The sequence below is a fragment of the Ascaphus truei genome, chromosome 10 (assembly GCF_040206685.1).
Source record: "Ascaphus truei isolate aAscTru1 chromosome 10, aAscTru1.hap1, whole genome shotgun sequence".
NCBI classification, from domain to species: domain Eukaryota; kingdom Metazoa; phylum Chordata; class Amphibia; order Anura; family Ascaphidae; genus Ascaphus; species Ascaphus truei.
This window is the reverse complement of record NC_134492.1, coordinates 60,530,971-60,547,137: the sequence shown is the minus strand read 5'-3', so window position 1 is coordinate 60,547,137 and position 16,167 is coordinate 60,530,971. Positions and strand designations below refer to the sequence as shown.

At 48.9% G+C, this 16,167-nt stretch overlaps 1 protein-coding gene across 1 annotated transcript; it reads left to right on the top strand.

The window, feature by feature from the left end:
• The first annotated feature begins 626 nt into the window (after positions 1–626).
• On the top strand, positions 627–11,482 carry ATP6V1G3 (ATPase H+ transporting V1 subunit G3). The gene is made up of 3 exons (XM_075617059.1): positions 627–795; positions 9,288–9,388; positions 10,375–11,482. Exons 1-3 carry the CDS (start codon positions 660–662, stop codon positions 10,543–10,545), a joined length of 408 nt encoding a protein of 135 aa, XP_075473174.1. The 5' UTR covers positions 627–659; the 3' UTR covers positions 10,546–11,482.
• Positions 11,483–16,167: the final 4,685 nt, after the last annotated feature.

The following is a 16,167-nucleotide window of genomic DNA, read 5'->3' as shown; positions in this document are numbered from 1 at the left end:
ATACACATACACACACCCAGAGAGGTAATACCGGTATACACATACACACCCAGAGAGGTAATACCGGTATACACATACACACCCAGAGAGGTAATACCGGTATACACATACACGCCCAGAGAGGTAATACCGGTATACACATACACGCCCAGAGAGGTAATACCGGTATACACATAGACGCCCAGAGAGGTAATACTGGTATGCACACACGCCCAGAGAGGCAATACCGGTATACACATACACGCCCAGAGAGGTAATACCGGTATACACGTACACACCCAGAGAGGTAATACTGGTATGCACATACACGCCCAGACAGGTAATACCGGCATACACATACACACACCCAGAGAGGTAATACCGGTATACACATACACACCGGAGAGGTAACACCAGTATACACGTACACACCCAGTATTATTGTGAATGCACAAGCACTGTAAGGGTTAATACCTGCCTGTCTGCACCCAGTTAATCCAGTTAATCCAGTTTGGATTTGGTTCCAAAACACTTCATTTATTTAATTGTTAATTTTTTTTCCCCAGCACAGAATCGAACCGGCTTCTCCTGCCCCTGTCCCGGTTTCGCAGGCAGCCTCCCTGTGTTGTGACAGCAAACAAGGGGAGAGGCGGGGAGGTGTAAGACGGGACGGTATAAAGATGCCAGCCGGTGCAGTGCGGCTGCTCAGAGCTAGTGAAGAAGCCGGCGGTGAGATGGCGAGCCAGTCCCAGGGAATCCAGCAGCTCCTGCAGGCGGAGAAACGCGCCAAGGACAAGCTGGAGGAGGCGAAAAAACGTGAGCGTGCACATCAATAATACTATCATCATTCATATTATTATCACTAATAACGTGAGCGTGCACATCAATAATACTATCATCATTCATATTATTATCACTAATAACGTGAGCGTGCACATCAATAATACTATCATCATTCATATTATTATCACTAATAACGTGAGCGCGCACATCAATAATACTATCATCATTCATATTATTATCACTAATAACGTGAGCGCGCACATCAATAATACTATCATCATTCATATTATTATCACTAATAACGTGAGCGTGCACATCAATAATACTATCATCATTCATATTATTATCACTAATAACGTGAGCGCGCACATCAATAATACTATCATCATTCATATTATTATTACTAATAACGTGAGCGTGCACATCAATAATACTATCATCATTCATATTATTAGCACTAATAACGTGAGCGTGCACATCAATAATACTATCATCATTCATATTATTATCACTAATAACGTGAGCGTGCACATCAATAATACTATCATCATTCATATTATTATCACTAATAACGTGAGCGTGCACATCAATAATACTATCATCATTCATATTATCACTAATAACGTGAGCGCGCACATCAATAATACTATCATCATTCATATTATTATTACTAATAACGTGAGCGTGCACATCAATAATACTATCATCATTCATATTATTATCACTAATAACTTGAGCGTGCACATCAATAATACTATCATCATTCATATTATTATCACTAATAACGTGAGCGCGCACATCAATAATACTATCATCATTCATATTATTATCACTAATAACGTGAGCGCGCACATCAATAATACTATCATCATTCATATTATTATCACTAATAACGTGAGCGTGCACATCAATAATACTATCATCATTCATATTATTATCACTAATAACGTGAGCGTGCACATCAATAATACTATCATCATTCATATTATTATCACTAATAATGTGAGCGTGCACATCAATAATACTATCATCATTCATATTATTATCACTAATAATGTGAGCGTGCACATCAATAATACTATCATCATTCATATTATTATCACTAATAACGTGAGCGCGCACATCAATAATATTATCATCATTCATATTATTATCACTAATAATGTGAGCGCGCACATCAATAATATTATCATCATTCATATTATTATCACTAATAACGTGAACAGTGGGGTTAATATTAATAATCTCAACATTAAAGAGAGCGGTAATTACTGTTATTATTAATAATTTCAACATTAAAGTGATTGGTAATGAATTACCGTTAGTAATATTACTATACCGTTCTTATTAATATTATCATCATTATCATAATGAATATTATTCATAAACGTACCTGCCACGTGAATAGCGCCTATGTGATTAGGGCAATATTAGTATCTTCATTAATGGCATCAAATAATCAATAAATTGGCATTAATAGCGCCTGCCCGCGGTTCTGATTTGCGGGGTTTATATGGGTTTGAAGCCCGTCTGAAATAAGGAGGGGATTTTCCAGTGACCGCTGTCCCATTCTGCTATTAAACGTTGCAATGACCGTTTCCGAAGTTCGGAGCGGGCAGCATTATTCGGATCGGTTGCTTTATTCTTGGTGAACGGGTTTATTACTGGCGCTGCTATCAGACGGGCCAGCCTTGCGTTCTTTTGTGCAGATCTGAACGTCTTGTGATGAATAATTAATGTTGCTGCCAGGATTGGTAACTTGTTATTGTGATATAGTTAAGTGGAGTTTAACAATCTTATTCATTTATTTAATTATTCATTGTATTATTAATGTCGACGGTGTTTGTTGCTGTACAGCTCAAAGGGTCAGGAAAAGGTACTTTTTTATGTCTGGGTTTTTTTTTTTTAAGCCATTAAACAAATTACTGTTACCAAGTCACTTGCTTCTACTTAGGACTGACCCTTTAACCACGTCCCTGTCATTCGGTCACTTTGCCCCTACGTGGGACTGACCCTTTAACCCATTAAACACGTCGCTGTCATTAGGTCACTTTGCCCCTACGTGGGACTGTCCCTTTAACCCATTAAACACGTCCCTGTCATTAGGTCACTTTGCCCCTACGTGGGACTGTCCCTTTAACCCATTAAACACGTCCCTGTCATTAGGTCACTTTGCCCCTACGTGGGACTGACCCTTTAACCCATTAAACACGTCCCTGTCATTAGGTCACTTTGCCCCTACGTGGGACTGACCCTTTAACCCATTAAACACGTCCCTGTCATTAGGTCACTTTGCCCCTACGTGGGACTGTCCCTTTAAGCCATTAAACACGTCCCTGTCATTAGGTCACTTTGCCCCTACGTGGGACTGACCCTTTAACCCATTAAACACGTCCCTGTCATTAGGTCACTTTGCCCCTACGTGGGACTGACCCTTTAACCCATTACACACGTCCCTGTCATTAGGTCACTTTGCCCCTACGTGGGACTGACCCTTTAACCCATTAAACACGTCGCTGTCATTAGGTCACTTTGCCCCTACGTGGGACTGTCCCTTTAACCCATTAAACACGTCCCTGTCATTAGGTCACTTTGCCCCTACGTGGGACTGTCCCTTTAACCCATTAAACACGTCCCTGTCATTAGGTCACTTTGCCCCTACGTGGGACTGACCCTTTAACCCATTAAACACGTCCCTGTCATTAGGTCACTTTGCCCCTACGTGGGACTGTCCCTTTAACCCATTAAACACGTCCCTGTCATTAGGTCACTTTGCCCCTACGTGGGACTGACCCTTTAACCCATTAAACACGTCCCTGTCATTAGGTCACTTTGCCCCTACGTGGGACTGTCCCTTTATCCCATTACACACGTCCCTGTCTTTAGGTCACTTTGCCCCTACGTGGGACTGTCCCTTTATCCCATTACACACGTCCCTGTCTTTAGGTCACTTTGCCCCTACGTGGGACTGTCCCTTTAACCCATTAAACACGTCGCTGTCATTAGGTCACTTTGCCCCTACGTGGGACTGTCCCTTTAACCCATTAAACACGTCCCTGTCATTAGGTCACTTTGCCCCTACGTGGGACTGTCCCTTTAACCCATTAAACACGTCCCTGTCATTAGGTCACTTTGCCCCTACGTGGGACTGACCCTTTAACCCATTAAACACGTCCCTGTCATTAGGTCACTTTGCCCCTACGTGGGACTGTCCCTTTAACCCATTAAACACGTCCCTGTCATTAGGTCACTTTGCCCCTACGTGGGACTGACCCTTTAACCCATTAAACACGTCCCTGTCATTAGGTCACTTTGCCCCTACGTGGGACTGTCCCTTTAACCCATTAAACACGTCCCTGTCATTAGGTCACTTTGCCCCTACGTGGGACTGACCCTTTAACCCATTAAACACGTCCCTGTCATTAGGTCACTTTGCCCCTACGTGGGACTGACCCTTTAACCCATTACACACGTCCCTGTCATTAGGTCACTTTGCCCCTACGTGGGACTGACCCTTTAACCCATTAAACACGTCGCTGTCATTAGGTCACTTTGCCCCTACGTGGGACTGTCCCTTTAACCCATTAAACACGTCCCTGTCATTAGGTCACTTTGCCCCTACGTGGGACTGTCCCTTTAACCCATTAAACACGTCCCTGTCATTAGGTCACTTTGCCCCTACGTGGGACTGACCCTTTAACCCATTAAACACGTCCCTGTCATTAGGTCACTTTGCCCCTACGTGGGACTGTCCCTTTAACCCATTAAACACGTCCCTGTCATTAGGTCACTTTGCCCCTACGTGGGACTGACCCTTTAACCCATTAAACACGTCCCTGTCATTAGGTCACTTTGCCCCTACGTGGGACTGTCCCTTTATCCCATTACACACGTCCCTGTCTTTAGGTCACTTTGCCCCTACGTGGGACTGTCCCTTTATCCCATTACACACGTCCCTGTCTTTAGGTCACTTTGCCCCTACGTGGGACTGTCCCTTTAACCCATTAAACACGTCCCTGTCATTAGGTCACTTTGCCCCTACGTGGGACTGTCCCTTTAACCCATTAAACACGTCCCTGTCATTAGGTCACTTTGCCCCTACGTGGGACTGTCCCTTTAACCCATTACACACGTCCCTGTCTTTAGGTCACTTTGCCCCTACGTGGGACTGTCCCTTTAACCCATTCAACACGTCCCTGTCTTTAGGTCACTTTGCCCCTACGTGGGACTGTCCCTTTATCCCATTACACACGTCCCTGTCATTAGGTCACTTTGCCCCTACGTGGGACTGACCCTTTAACCCATTACACACGTCCCTGTCATTAGGTCACTTTGCCCCTACGTGGGACTGACCCTTTAACCCATTAAACACGTCCCTGTCATTAGGTCACTTTGCCCCTACGTGGGACTGACCCTTTAACCCATTACACACGTCCCTGTCATTAGGTCACTTTGCCCCTACGTGGGACTGACCCTTTAACCCATTAAACACGTCCCTGTCATTAGGTCACTTTGCCCCTACGTGGGACTGACCCTTTAACCCATTACACACGTCCCTGTCTTTAGGTCACTGTGCCCCCAGCAGCTGATGTTTTAGTATACAAGGTTAGTTCGGGGACAGATTCCGCAGGGTGTGCTCCAGGCCTCCCCGAAGGGACTGAATCCCAAACACTTGTGCCTGCGCTAGTTCATACACACACGGGCTCGCACACTTCATACAGCCAGACTTTCTTCCCGCTGTTGGAAGAATTTTCTGATAACGGAACATGTGGAAACGATCGAAAAACAAAGCGAGGAAGAAATGTAAGAGCTGCCGCACACTGCGCCAAAGGGGCCGCGCTTCACTTTCATCCCAAACTCACACAAACTTAATAGGGTTTTCTGTATGGCTATAAATTTACTACTGCATGCAACACGTTCCCCGCTTACCCTGTCACTGGCAGGAGCAGACTCCCACTGCACAGATTTGTACAGAGTTTCATTTCTGTGTCCAAACATCTATTTATGTCGCCGACGTTTAAATCCGTCTGTTGTTCATATTCCATGTCTAGAATGCGCCAACATACACTGCGGCGCAGTACAGTGGGGGTCGGACGCTTCAAGCGTACAATCCAACATTAACGTGCACTGATGCAGTAGGTCAGGAGGTCTGTGCTCCCAAGAGCTTGCACTCTATAAGGGAGGGAGAGATGGAAAGTGCAGCGGGAGAAAAGGTTTGGTGTGTTTCTGTCTGTGTATATTTCCAGTATGTACACGTACATGTCTTCATTTGTATGTGATCATCATGCACACCCATGTATATACATACACACAGATATGTGCTTCATATACAAGTGTATGTGTGTATGTATATGTGTGTGTGTGTGTATATATATATATATATATATTTAGACACATACGCATATACACACACTTAGTCCAGTTGTGATAATGCAGAATCACCTAGTACTGAAGGTCATTTATTCTGATTGATATATATATATACACACACACACACACACACACACACACACACACACACACACACACACACACTGTATTACAGTAATTACACATAGACAAAGACACTGTGACCTTGGGCAGTGAGAAGATTTTCCCGTGACCGGTTTTACAGGTTTCTGCAGACATTGGCCCATGTTTACTAAACAGTCTTACGCTCGCTCTTCTGCCATGAAACCCCTTCCATCCCATTTCCCTTGACCAGGCTGCAGTAGGAAGCTGCCCTGAGACATGAAACTGCCTAGTAGACATGGGCCTAAATGCCACTCCATGTCAGGGAACAGGCTGCAATCCATTCCCAGTGAGCCGACTCCGGGCGCCCCCCCCCCGCCCGGCGCACACAAACCCGGCTGGGCCAGGAATAAGATGGCGCGCTGCGTGTAGGAAGCTGGCCCGGGCCAGATCCATGTGTTGTTAATACAAACACAGCCTGGGGTTCATGCGTCCCCCCCCCCGCACGCCCTCCCCCCCGCACGCCCTCCTCTCTCTCTCCCCCCCCTCCCCCCAGCTCGTACAGACTGGATCCTGGTTACTCCTGTTTACACCCAACAGACTGAATTCCTATTTAGGGTTTTTGTCCTTTATCTAGAGCATGGACTCCTAACCCCTTCACCACTGCAAAGGCCAGTATCGGGGGGGTAGGGGGGATGGTTTGGGAGATCTCCCCTCTTAGTCAGTCCCACGTAAACAACATTTTGTCACAGTCTAACTGGCTTCCCTCAGCATATCTAGCAGGGCTAATAGCAAAGATTTTTATTATCATGTATGTATGTATGTCTTTATATAGCGCCATTAATGTACATAGCGCTGCACAGCAGTAATTCACGTGACAAAATCATATAAATAACACATAATGGGAAGAAGCGATTCAGACATAAAAGTGACATTTAGAAAAAGGAGTCCCTGCCCCGAAGAGCTTACAATCTAATTTACAAGTTGCATTTTTTTCAAGTGCTTTATTTCCCCTTTTCCCATCATGTCCTTATTGGAGCACCAGTAACTATAAATGGGAGAGATAGGGGCTTTGCCTGTGCAAACTCTTGTTGAACTCGGAGACATAAGATAAAAGGAGCAGCCAGAGGAAAGCAAACCCCCCCTGAGTCTCACCTCATGGTGTTTACTAACGGACTGTAAATAATGATGTAAAAATACCTACAGGTGTAACCCTTAACCATGTCACTGCCATTAGTACACTTTGCTCCTAGGAGAGACTGACCCCTTAACCATGTCACTGCCATTAGTACACTTTGCTCCTAGGAGGGACTGACCCCTTAACCATGTCACTGCCATTAGTACACTTTGCCCCTAGGAGAGACTGACCCCTTAACCATGTCACTGCCATTACTACACTTTGCTCCTAGGAGTGACTGACCCCTTAACCATGTCACTGCCATTAGTACACTTTGCCCCTAGGAGGGACTGACCCCTTAACCATGTCACTGCCATTAGCACACTTTGCCCCTAGGAGGGACTGACCCCTTAACCATGTCACTGCCATTACTACACTTTGCTCCTAGCAGTGACTGACCCCTTAACCATGTCACTGCCAATAGTACACTTTGCCCCTAGGAGGGACTGACCCCTTAACCATGTCACTGCCATTAGCACACTTTGCCCCTAGGAGGGACTGACCCCTTAACCATGTCACTGCCATTAGTACACTTTGCCCCTTATGAGGGACTGACCCCTTAACCATGTCTCTGCCATTAGTACACTTTGTCCCTAGCAGGGACTGACCCCTTAACCATGTCACTGCCATTAGTACACTTTGCCCCTAGGAGGGACCGATCCCTTAACCATGTCACTGCCATTAGTACACTTTGCCCCTAGGAGGGACTGACCCCTTAACCATGTCACTGCCATTAGTACACTTTGCCCCTAGGAGGGACTGACCCCTTAACCATGTCACTGCCATTAGTACACTTTGGCCCTAGGAGGGACTGACCCTTTAACCATGTCACTGCCATTAGTACACTTTGGCCCTGGGAGGGACTGACCCCTTAAACATGTCACTGCCATTAGTACACTTTGCCCTAGGAGGGACCGATCCCTTAACCATGTCACTGCCATTAGTACACTTTGTCCCTAGGAGGGACTGACCCCATAACCATGTCACTGCCATTAGTACACTTTGCCCCTAGGAGTGACCGATCCCTTAACCATGTCACTGCCATTAGTACACTTTGCCCCTAGGAGGGACTGACCCCTTAACCATGTCACTGCCATTAATACACTTTGCCCCTAGGAGGGACTGACCCCTTAACCATGTCACTGCCATTAGTACACTTTGCTCCTAGGAGGGACTGGCCCCTTAACCATGTCACTGCCATTAGTACACTTTGCCCCTTATGAGGGACTGACCCCTTAACCATGTCACTGCCATTAGTGCACTTTGCCCCTAGGAGGGACTGACCCCTTAACCATGTCACTGCCATTAGTACACTTTGGCCCTAGGAGGGACTGACCCTTTAACCATGTCACTGCCATTAGTACACTTTGTCCCTAGGAGGGACCGATCCCTTAACCATGTCACTGCCATTAGTACACTTTGGCCCTAGGAGGGACCGACCCCTTAAACATGTCACTGCCATTAGTACACTTTGCCCCTAGGAGTGACCGATCCCTTAACCATGTCACTGCCATTAGTACACTTTGTCCCCTTAAGTGTGTGTGTGTGTGTGTGTGTGTGTGTGTGTGTGTGTGTGTGTGTGTGTGTGTGTGTGTGTGTGTGTGTGTGTGTGTGTGTGTGTGTGTGTGTGTGTGTGTGTGTGTGTGTGTAGATGTAGATGTGTGTGTGTAGATGTAGAGTGTGTGTGTGTAGATGTAGAGTGTGTGTGTGTAGATGTAGAGTGTGTGTGTGTAGATGTGTAGATGTGTGTGTGTGTGTGTAGATGTGTAGATGTGTGTGTGTGTGTGTAGATGTGTGTGTGTGTGTGTAGATGTGTGTGTGTGTGTGTAGATGTGTGTGTGTGTGTGTGTGTGTGTAGATGTGTATATATCGATACTGATTGATATTCTGATTGCAGGTAAGAATAAGCGGCTGAGACAAGCGAAGGAAGAAGCCACCGCTGAGATTGACCAGTACAAGCTGAAGAGAGAAAGCGACTTCAGGCGTATCCAGACTTCCGTGAGTCTCACCCTGACCTTACACCCTATCGTAAACCTCTGCAATGACCATGACAAGAACAGCAACCCCACAGACCTCAATAGGGTCACCCCCTTACACACCTCACCTGTTCCCATAGCCTGTTATAGGATCCCTCTTTTACACACGTCAGCGGCCCCATAGCCTGTTATAGGATCACCCCCTTACACACGTCAGTTACCCCCATAGCCTGTTATAGGATCACCCTCTTACACACATCAGCGGCCCCCATAGCCTGTTATAGGATCACCCCCTTACACACGTCAGTTACCCCCATAGCCTGTTATAGGATCACCCTCTTACACACATCAGTGCCCCCATAGCCTGTTATAGGATCACCCCCTTACACACATCAGCGGCCCCCATAGCCTGTTATAGGATCACCCCTTACACACGTCAGTTACCCCCATAGCCTGTTATAGGATCACCCTCTTACACACATCAGCGGCCCCATAGCCTGTTATAGGATCACCCTCTTACACACATCAGTGCCCCCATAGCCTGTTATAGGATCACCCTCTTACACACATCAGCGGCCCCCATAGCCTGTTATAGGATCACCCTCTTACACACATCAGTGCCCCCATAGCCTGTTATAGGATCACCCTCTTACACACATCAGCGGCCCCCATAGCCTGTTATAGGATCACCCTCTTACACACATCAGCGGCCCCCATAGCCTGTTATAGGAACACCCTCTTACACACATCAGCGGCCCCCATAGCCTGTTATAGGATCACCCTCTTACACACATCAGTTACCCCCATAGCCTGTTACAGGATCACCCTCTTACACACATCAGCGGCCCCCATAGCCTGTTACAGGATCACCCTCTTACACACATCAGCGGCCCCCATAGCCTGTTACAGGATCACCCTCTTACACACGTCAGCGGCCCCATAGCCTGTTATAGGATCACCCTCTCACATACCCCATACACCTAACCCTCTGTTCTCTCCACCCCGCAGATCATGGGATCGCAAGGTAACCTAGCAGTAAAGATCGAGGAACAGACAGGGGAGCAGATTCAATCCCACAACGCCTTCTACCAGAAACACAAAGAAAACGTTTTAACGGAAATTCTTCACTTGACCTCCGACATTAAACCCGAAATCCACATCAATTACCAGTACCAGTGAATAGAAAACCCAAACCTCCCGGCCCGCCACTTTCCGCTCACTTTCCGCCTTCATTATCCCGCACGCCACGTGAATGTCGCCAGCCGCCATATTTAAATCCCGCAACTGGCGAGAATTTTGCCCGTATTTACCGATTCCTTCTTCAAAAAAGGGGGTCTTGATAAACAGGGTCAGTATTAACACCCGCTTGGGTTTGTAAGGAGTAACGTGTCTCAGCCCGAAACAAAGTAAAAATGAATTTATGCAATAAATCCGCATTAAATATGGTAGAAGATGCATTTTCCCTTCTGTCCCAACCAGAATCCAGTCCCATCCCTAATAATTTCATGTTCACCGTCTGGCATCTCTCACCGGAACGTATACAGGAAGTCAGTTCTCCTTCCCGCAGAGTGGCCCCACAGTTAAAAGCTTGGAACCTTTTCTCCCATACTGTTTCTTCTTATACATTTAGCATCATACGAAGAACCTAAAAGACCAAAAGCCTTATTCTCCGTGCGCGGAAGCGTCCGCAAATCACCTTTTTTTTCTTCCCCCCCCCCCCCCCCCAACGGTCGGCAGTTGTAGTGCAACCCCATAAACCAATTAAAAACGATATAAGATACGCAATGCTCTCATTCGAGGTCACGTCTGAACGCGTCGCGATCCCAATGCTCCAACGATCAGTCGTAAACGAAAGCTAGAAAAATCCGCCACGGCTGCCATTTAAAAAAAAAACCCCAGCCAAAGTGTTCACTTAACGCTTTCATAGCCAGAGCGGCGTCAAATCCCTGCAAAGTGCTCCATTGCGGTGAAATACTTTGTGTTTGTAAAGCTTTATACAATTCCCTGTTCAAAACAAAAGCAGATTTCTTCCTGGATTATCGGGGTGCACAAAATGTCGCCCAAAACGGTTCAAATGTCTATTCCGATCCGCTGTCAATAAATTATTTCACGCGCATTTTTGAGTTCTCCGTCTGTGTCTTTTAGTAACGCCACGAGATGACGCGCCCCTCCTAAAATTCTGCGTCTGGGAATAAATACATTTATTTGCCAGGCGTATATACAGGTGTTTGTATACTTTGATTAACCCCTTCCATGCGGGGCAGATCTGGGGTTTAACCTCTTAGCAAATAGCTGCAGCCAGCGTTTTTATTCTTGTTGCCACACTAATTTTCATATTCTCGTTAGATCCATAACGAAGGCGATGCAGAGTGACTGGGGCGTAATTAGCATATCGCCCCTCAGCGCTCGCTCTCTGATATTCTGCTGCTAATTGCTCCGTATGGTGAGAGTGTGTGTCCCTCCCAAGTGCTGTATATATCCCGCACACAGCAGTGCCTGGACACGCCAGGGACGTGTGCTGTATATATCCCGCACACAGCAGTGCCTGGACACGCCAGGGACGTGTGCTGTATATATCCCGCACACAGCAGTGCCTGGACACGCCTGGGACATGTGCTGTGTATATCCCGCACACAGCAATGCATGGGACGTGTGCTGTATATAACCCGCACACAGCAGTGCCTGGACACGCCTGGGACGTGTGCTGTATATATCCCGCACACAGCAGTGCCTGGACACGCCAGGGACGTGTGCTGTATATATCCCGCACACAGCAGTGCCTGGACACGCCAGGGACGTGTGCTGTATATATACCGCACACAGCAGTGCCTGGACACGCCAGGGACGTGTGCTGTATATATCCCGCACACAGCAGTGCCTGGGACGTGTGCTGTATATATACCGCACACAGCAATGCATGGGACGTGTGCTGTATATATCCCGCACACAGCAGTGCCTGGACACGCCAGGGACGTGTGCTGTGTATATCCCGCACACAGCAGTGCCTGGACACGCCTGGGACGTGTGCTGTATATATCCCGCACACAGCAGTGCCTGGACACGCCTGGGACGTGTGCTGTATATATACCGCACACAGCAGTGCCTGGACACGCCAGGGACGTGTGCTGTATATATCCCGCACACAGCAGTGCCTGGACACGCCTGGGACGTGTGCTGTATATATACCGCACACAGCAGTGCCTGGACACGCCCGGGACGTGTGCTGTATATATACCGCACACAGCAGTGCCTGGACACGCCTGGGATGTGTGCTGTATATATCCCGCACACAGCAGTGCCTGGACACGCCAGGGACATGTGCTGTATATATCCCGCACACAGCAATGCATGGGACGTGTGCTGTGTATATCCCGCACACAGCAGTGCCTGTACACGCCAGGGACGTGTGCTGTATATATCCCGCACACAGCAGTGCCTGGACACGCCTGGGACGTGTGCTGTATATATCCCGCACACAGCAGTGCCTGGACACGCCAGGGACGTGTGCTGTATATAACCTGCACAAAGCAGCACGGGGAGACACGCCAGGGACGTGTGCTGTATATATCCCGCACACAGCAGTGCCTGGACACGCCTGGGACGTGTGCTGTATATATCCCGCACACAGCAGTGCCTGGACACGCCTGGGACGTGTGCTGTATATATACCGCACACAGCAGTGCCTGGACACGCCAGGGACGTGTGCTGTATATATCCCGCACACAGCAGTGCCTGGACACGCCTGGGACGTGTGCTGTATATATACCGCACACAGCAGTGCCTGGACACGCCCGGGACGTGTGCTGTATATATCCCGCACACAGCAGTGCCTGGACACGCCAGGGACGTGTGCTGTATATATCCCGCACACAGCAGTGCCTGGACACGCCTGGGACATGTGCTGTATATATCCCGCACACAGCAATGCATGGGACGTGTGCTGTATATATCCCGCACACAGCAGTGCCTGGACAAGCCTGGGACATGTGCTGTATATATCCCGCACACAGCAATGCATGGGACGTGTGCTGTATATAACCCGCACACAGCAGTGCCTGGACATGCCAGGGACGTGTGCTGTGTATATCCCGCACACAGCAGTGCCTGGACACGCCAGGGACGTGTGCTGTATATATCCCGCACACAGCAGTGCCTGGACACGCCAGGGACGTGTGCTGTATATATCCCGCACACAGCAGTGCCTGGACACGCCTGGGACGTGTGCTGTATATATCCCGCACACAGCAGTGCCTGGACACGCCAGGGACGTGTGCTGTATATAACCTGCACAAAGCAATGCCTGGGACGTGTGCTGTATATATCCCACACACAGCAGTGCCTGGACACGCCCGGGACGTGTGCTGTATATATCCCGCACACAGCAATGCCTGGACACGCCAGGGACGTGTGCTGTATATATCCCGCACACAGCAGTGCCTGGACACGCCCGGGACGTGTGCTGTATATATCCCGCACACAGCAGTGCCTGGACACGCCCGGGACGTGTGCTGTATATATCCCGCACACAGCAGTGCCTGGACACGCCCGGGACGTGTGCTGTATATATCCCGCACACAGCAGTGCCTGGACACGCCCGGGACGTGTGCTGTATATATCCCGCACACAGCAGTGCCTGGACACGCCCGGGACGTGTGCTGTATATATCCCGCACACAGCAGTGCCTGGACACTCCAGGGATGTGTGTATTGTATTGTATGTCTTTATATAGCGCCATTAATGTACATAGCGCTTCACAGCAGTAATACATGTGGTAATCAAATAAATAACAGATAATATAAATAACAGATCATGGGAATAAGTGCTTTAGACATTAAAGTAACATTAAGGAAGAGGAGTCCCTGCCCCGAGGAGCTTACAGTCTAATTGGTAGGTAGGGAGAACGTACAGAGACAGTAGGAGGGAGTTCTGGTAAGTGCGTCTGCAGGGGGCCAAGCATTATGTATCATGTGTTCAGAATATCCACAGTGCTATTCATATGCTTCTTTAAGCAAGTGTGTCTTAAGGTGGGTCTTAAAGGTGGATAGAGAGGGTGCTAGTCGGGTACTGAGGGGAAGGGCATTCCAGGGGTGTGGGGCAGTCAGTGAGAAAGGTTTAAGGCGGGAGAGGGCTTTAGATACAAAAGGGGTAGAAAGAAGACATCCTTGAGCAGAACGCGAGGGTCTGGATGGTGCATAATGAGAAATTAGGGCTGAGATGTAAGGAGGGGCAGAAGAGTGTAAAGCTTTAAAAGTGAGGAGAATGGAATGTGAGATGTGGGATTTGATCGGAAGCCAGGAGAGGGATTTGAGCAGGGGAGATGCTGAGACAGATCTAGGAAAGAGTAGAGTGATTCTGGCAGCAGCATTTAGGATAGATTGTAGGGGAGACAGGTGAGAGGCAGGAAGGCCGGACAGCAGGAGGTTACAGTAATCGAGATGGGAGAGAATGAGGGCCTGAGTCAGAGTTTTAGCAGTCGATCAACAGAGGAAAGGGCGTATCTTTGTTATATTGCGGAGGAAAAAGCGACAAGTTTTAGATACGTTTTGAATGTGAGGGGCAAATGTGAGAGAGGAGTCGTGTGTGCTGTATATATCCTGCATACAGCAGTGCCTGGACACGCCAGGGACGTGTGCTTCATATATCTCGCACACAGCAGTGCCTGGACACGCCAGGGACGTGTGCTGTGTATATCCCGCACACAGCAGCACGGGGAGACACGCCTGGGACGTGTGCTGTGTATATCCCGCACACAGCAGCACGGGGAGACACGCCTGGGACGTGTGCTGTGTATATCCCGCACACAGCAGCACGGGGAGACACGCCTGGGACGTGTGCTGTATATATCCCGCACACAGCAGCACGGGGAGACACGCCTGGGACGTGTGCTGTATATATCCCGCACACAGCAGCACGGGGAGACACGCCTGGGACGTGTGCTGTATATATCCCGCACACAGCAGCACGGGGAGACACGCCTGGGACGTGTGCTGTATATATCCCGCACACAGCAGCACGGGGAGACACGCCTGGGACGTGTGCTGTATATATCCCGCACACAGCAGCACGGGGAGACACGCCTGGGACGTGTGCTGTATATATCCCGCACACAGCAGCACGGGGAGACACGCCTGGGACGTGTGCTGTATATATCCCGCACACAGCAGCACGGGGAGACACGCCTGGGACGTGTGCTGTATATATCCCGCACACAGCAGCACGGGGAGACACGCCTGGGACGTGTGCTGTATATATCCCGCACACAGCAGCACGGGGAGACACGCCTGGGACGTGTGCTGTATATATCCCGCACACAGCAGCACGGGGAGACACGCCTGGGACGTGTGCTGTATATATCCCGCACACAGCAGCACGGGGAGACACGCCTGGGACGTGTGCTGTATATATCCCGCACACAGCAGCACGGGGAGACACGCCTGGGACGTGTGCTGTATATATCCCGCACACAGCAGCACGGGGAGACACGCCTGGGACGTGTGCTGTATATATCCCGCACACAGCAGCACGGGGAGACACGCCTGGGACGTGTGCTGTATATATCCCGCACACAGCAGCACAGGGAGACACGCCTGGGACGTGTGCTGTATATATCCCGCACACAGCAGCACGGGGAGACACGCCTGGGACGTGTGCTGTATATATCCCGCACACAGCAGCACGGGGAGACACGCCTGGGACGTGTGCTGTATATATCCCGCACACAGCAGCACGGGGAGACACGCCTGGGACGTGTGCTGTATATATCCCGCACACAGCAGCACGGGGAGACACACCTGGGACGTG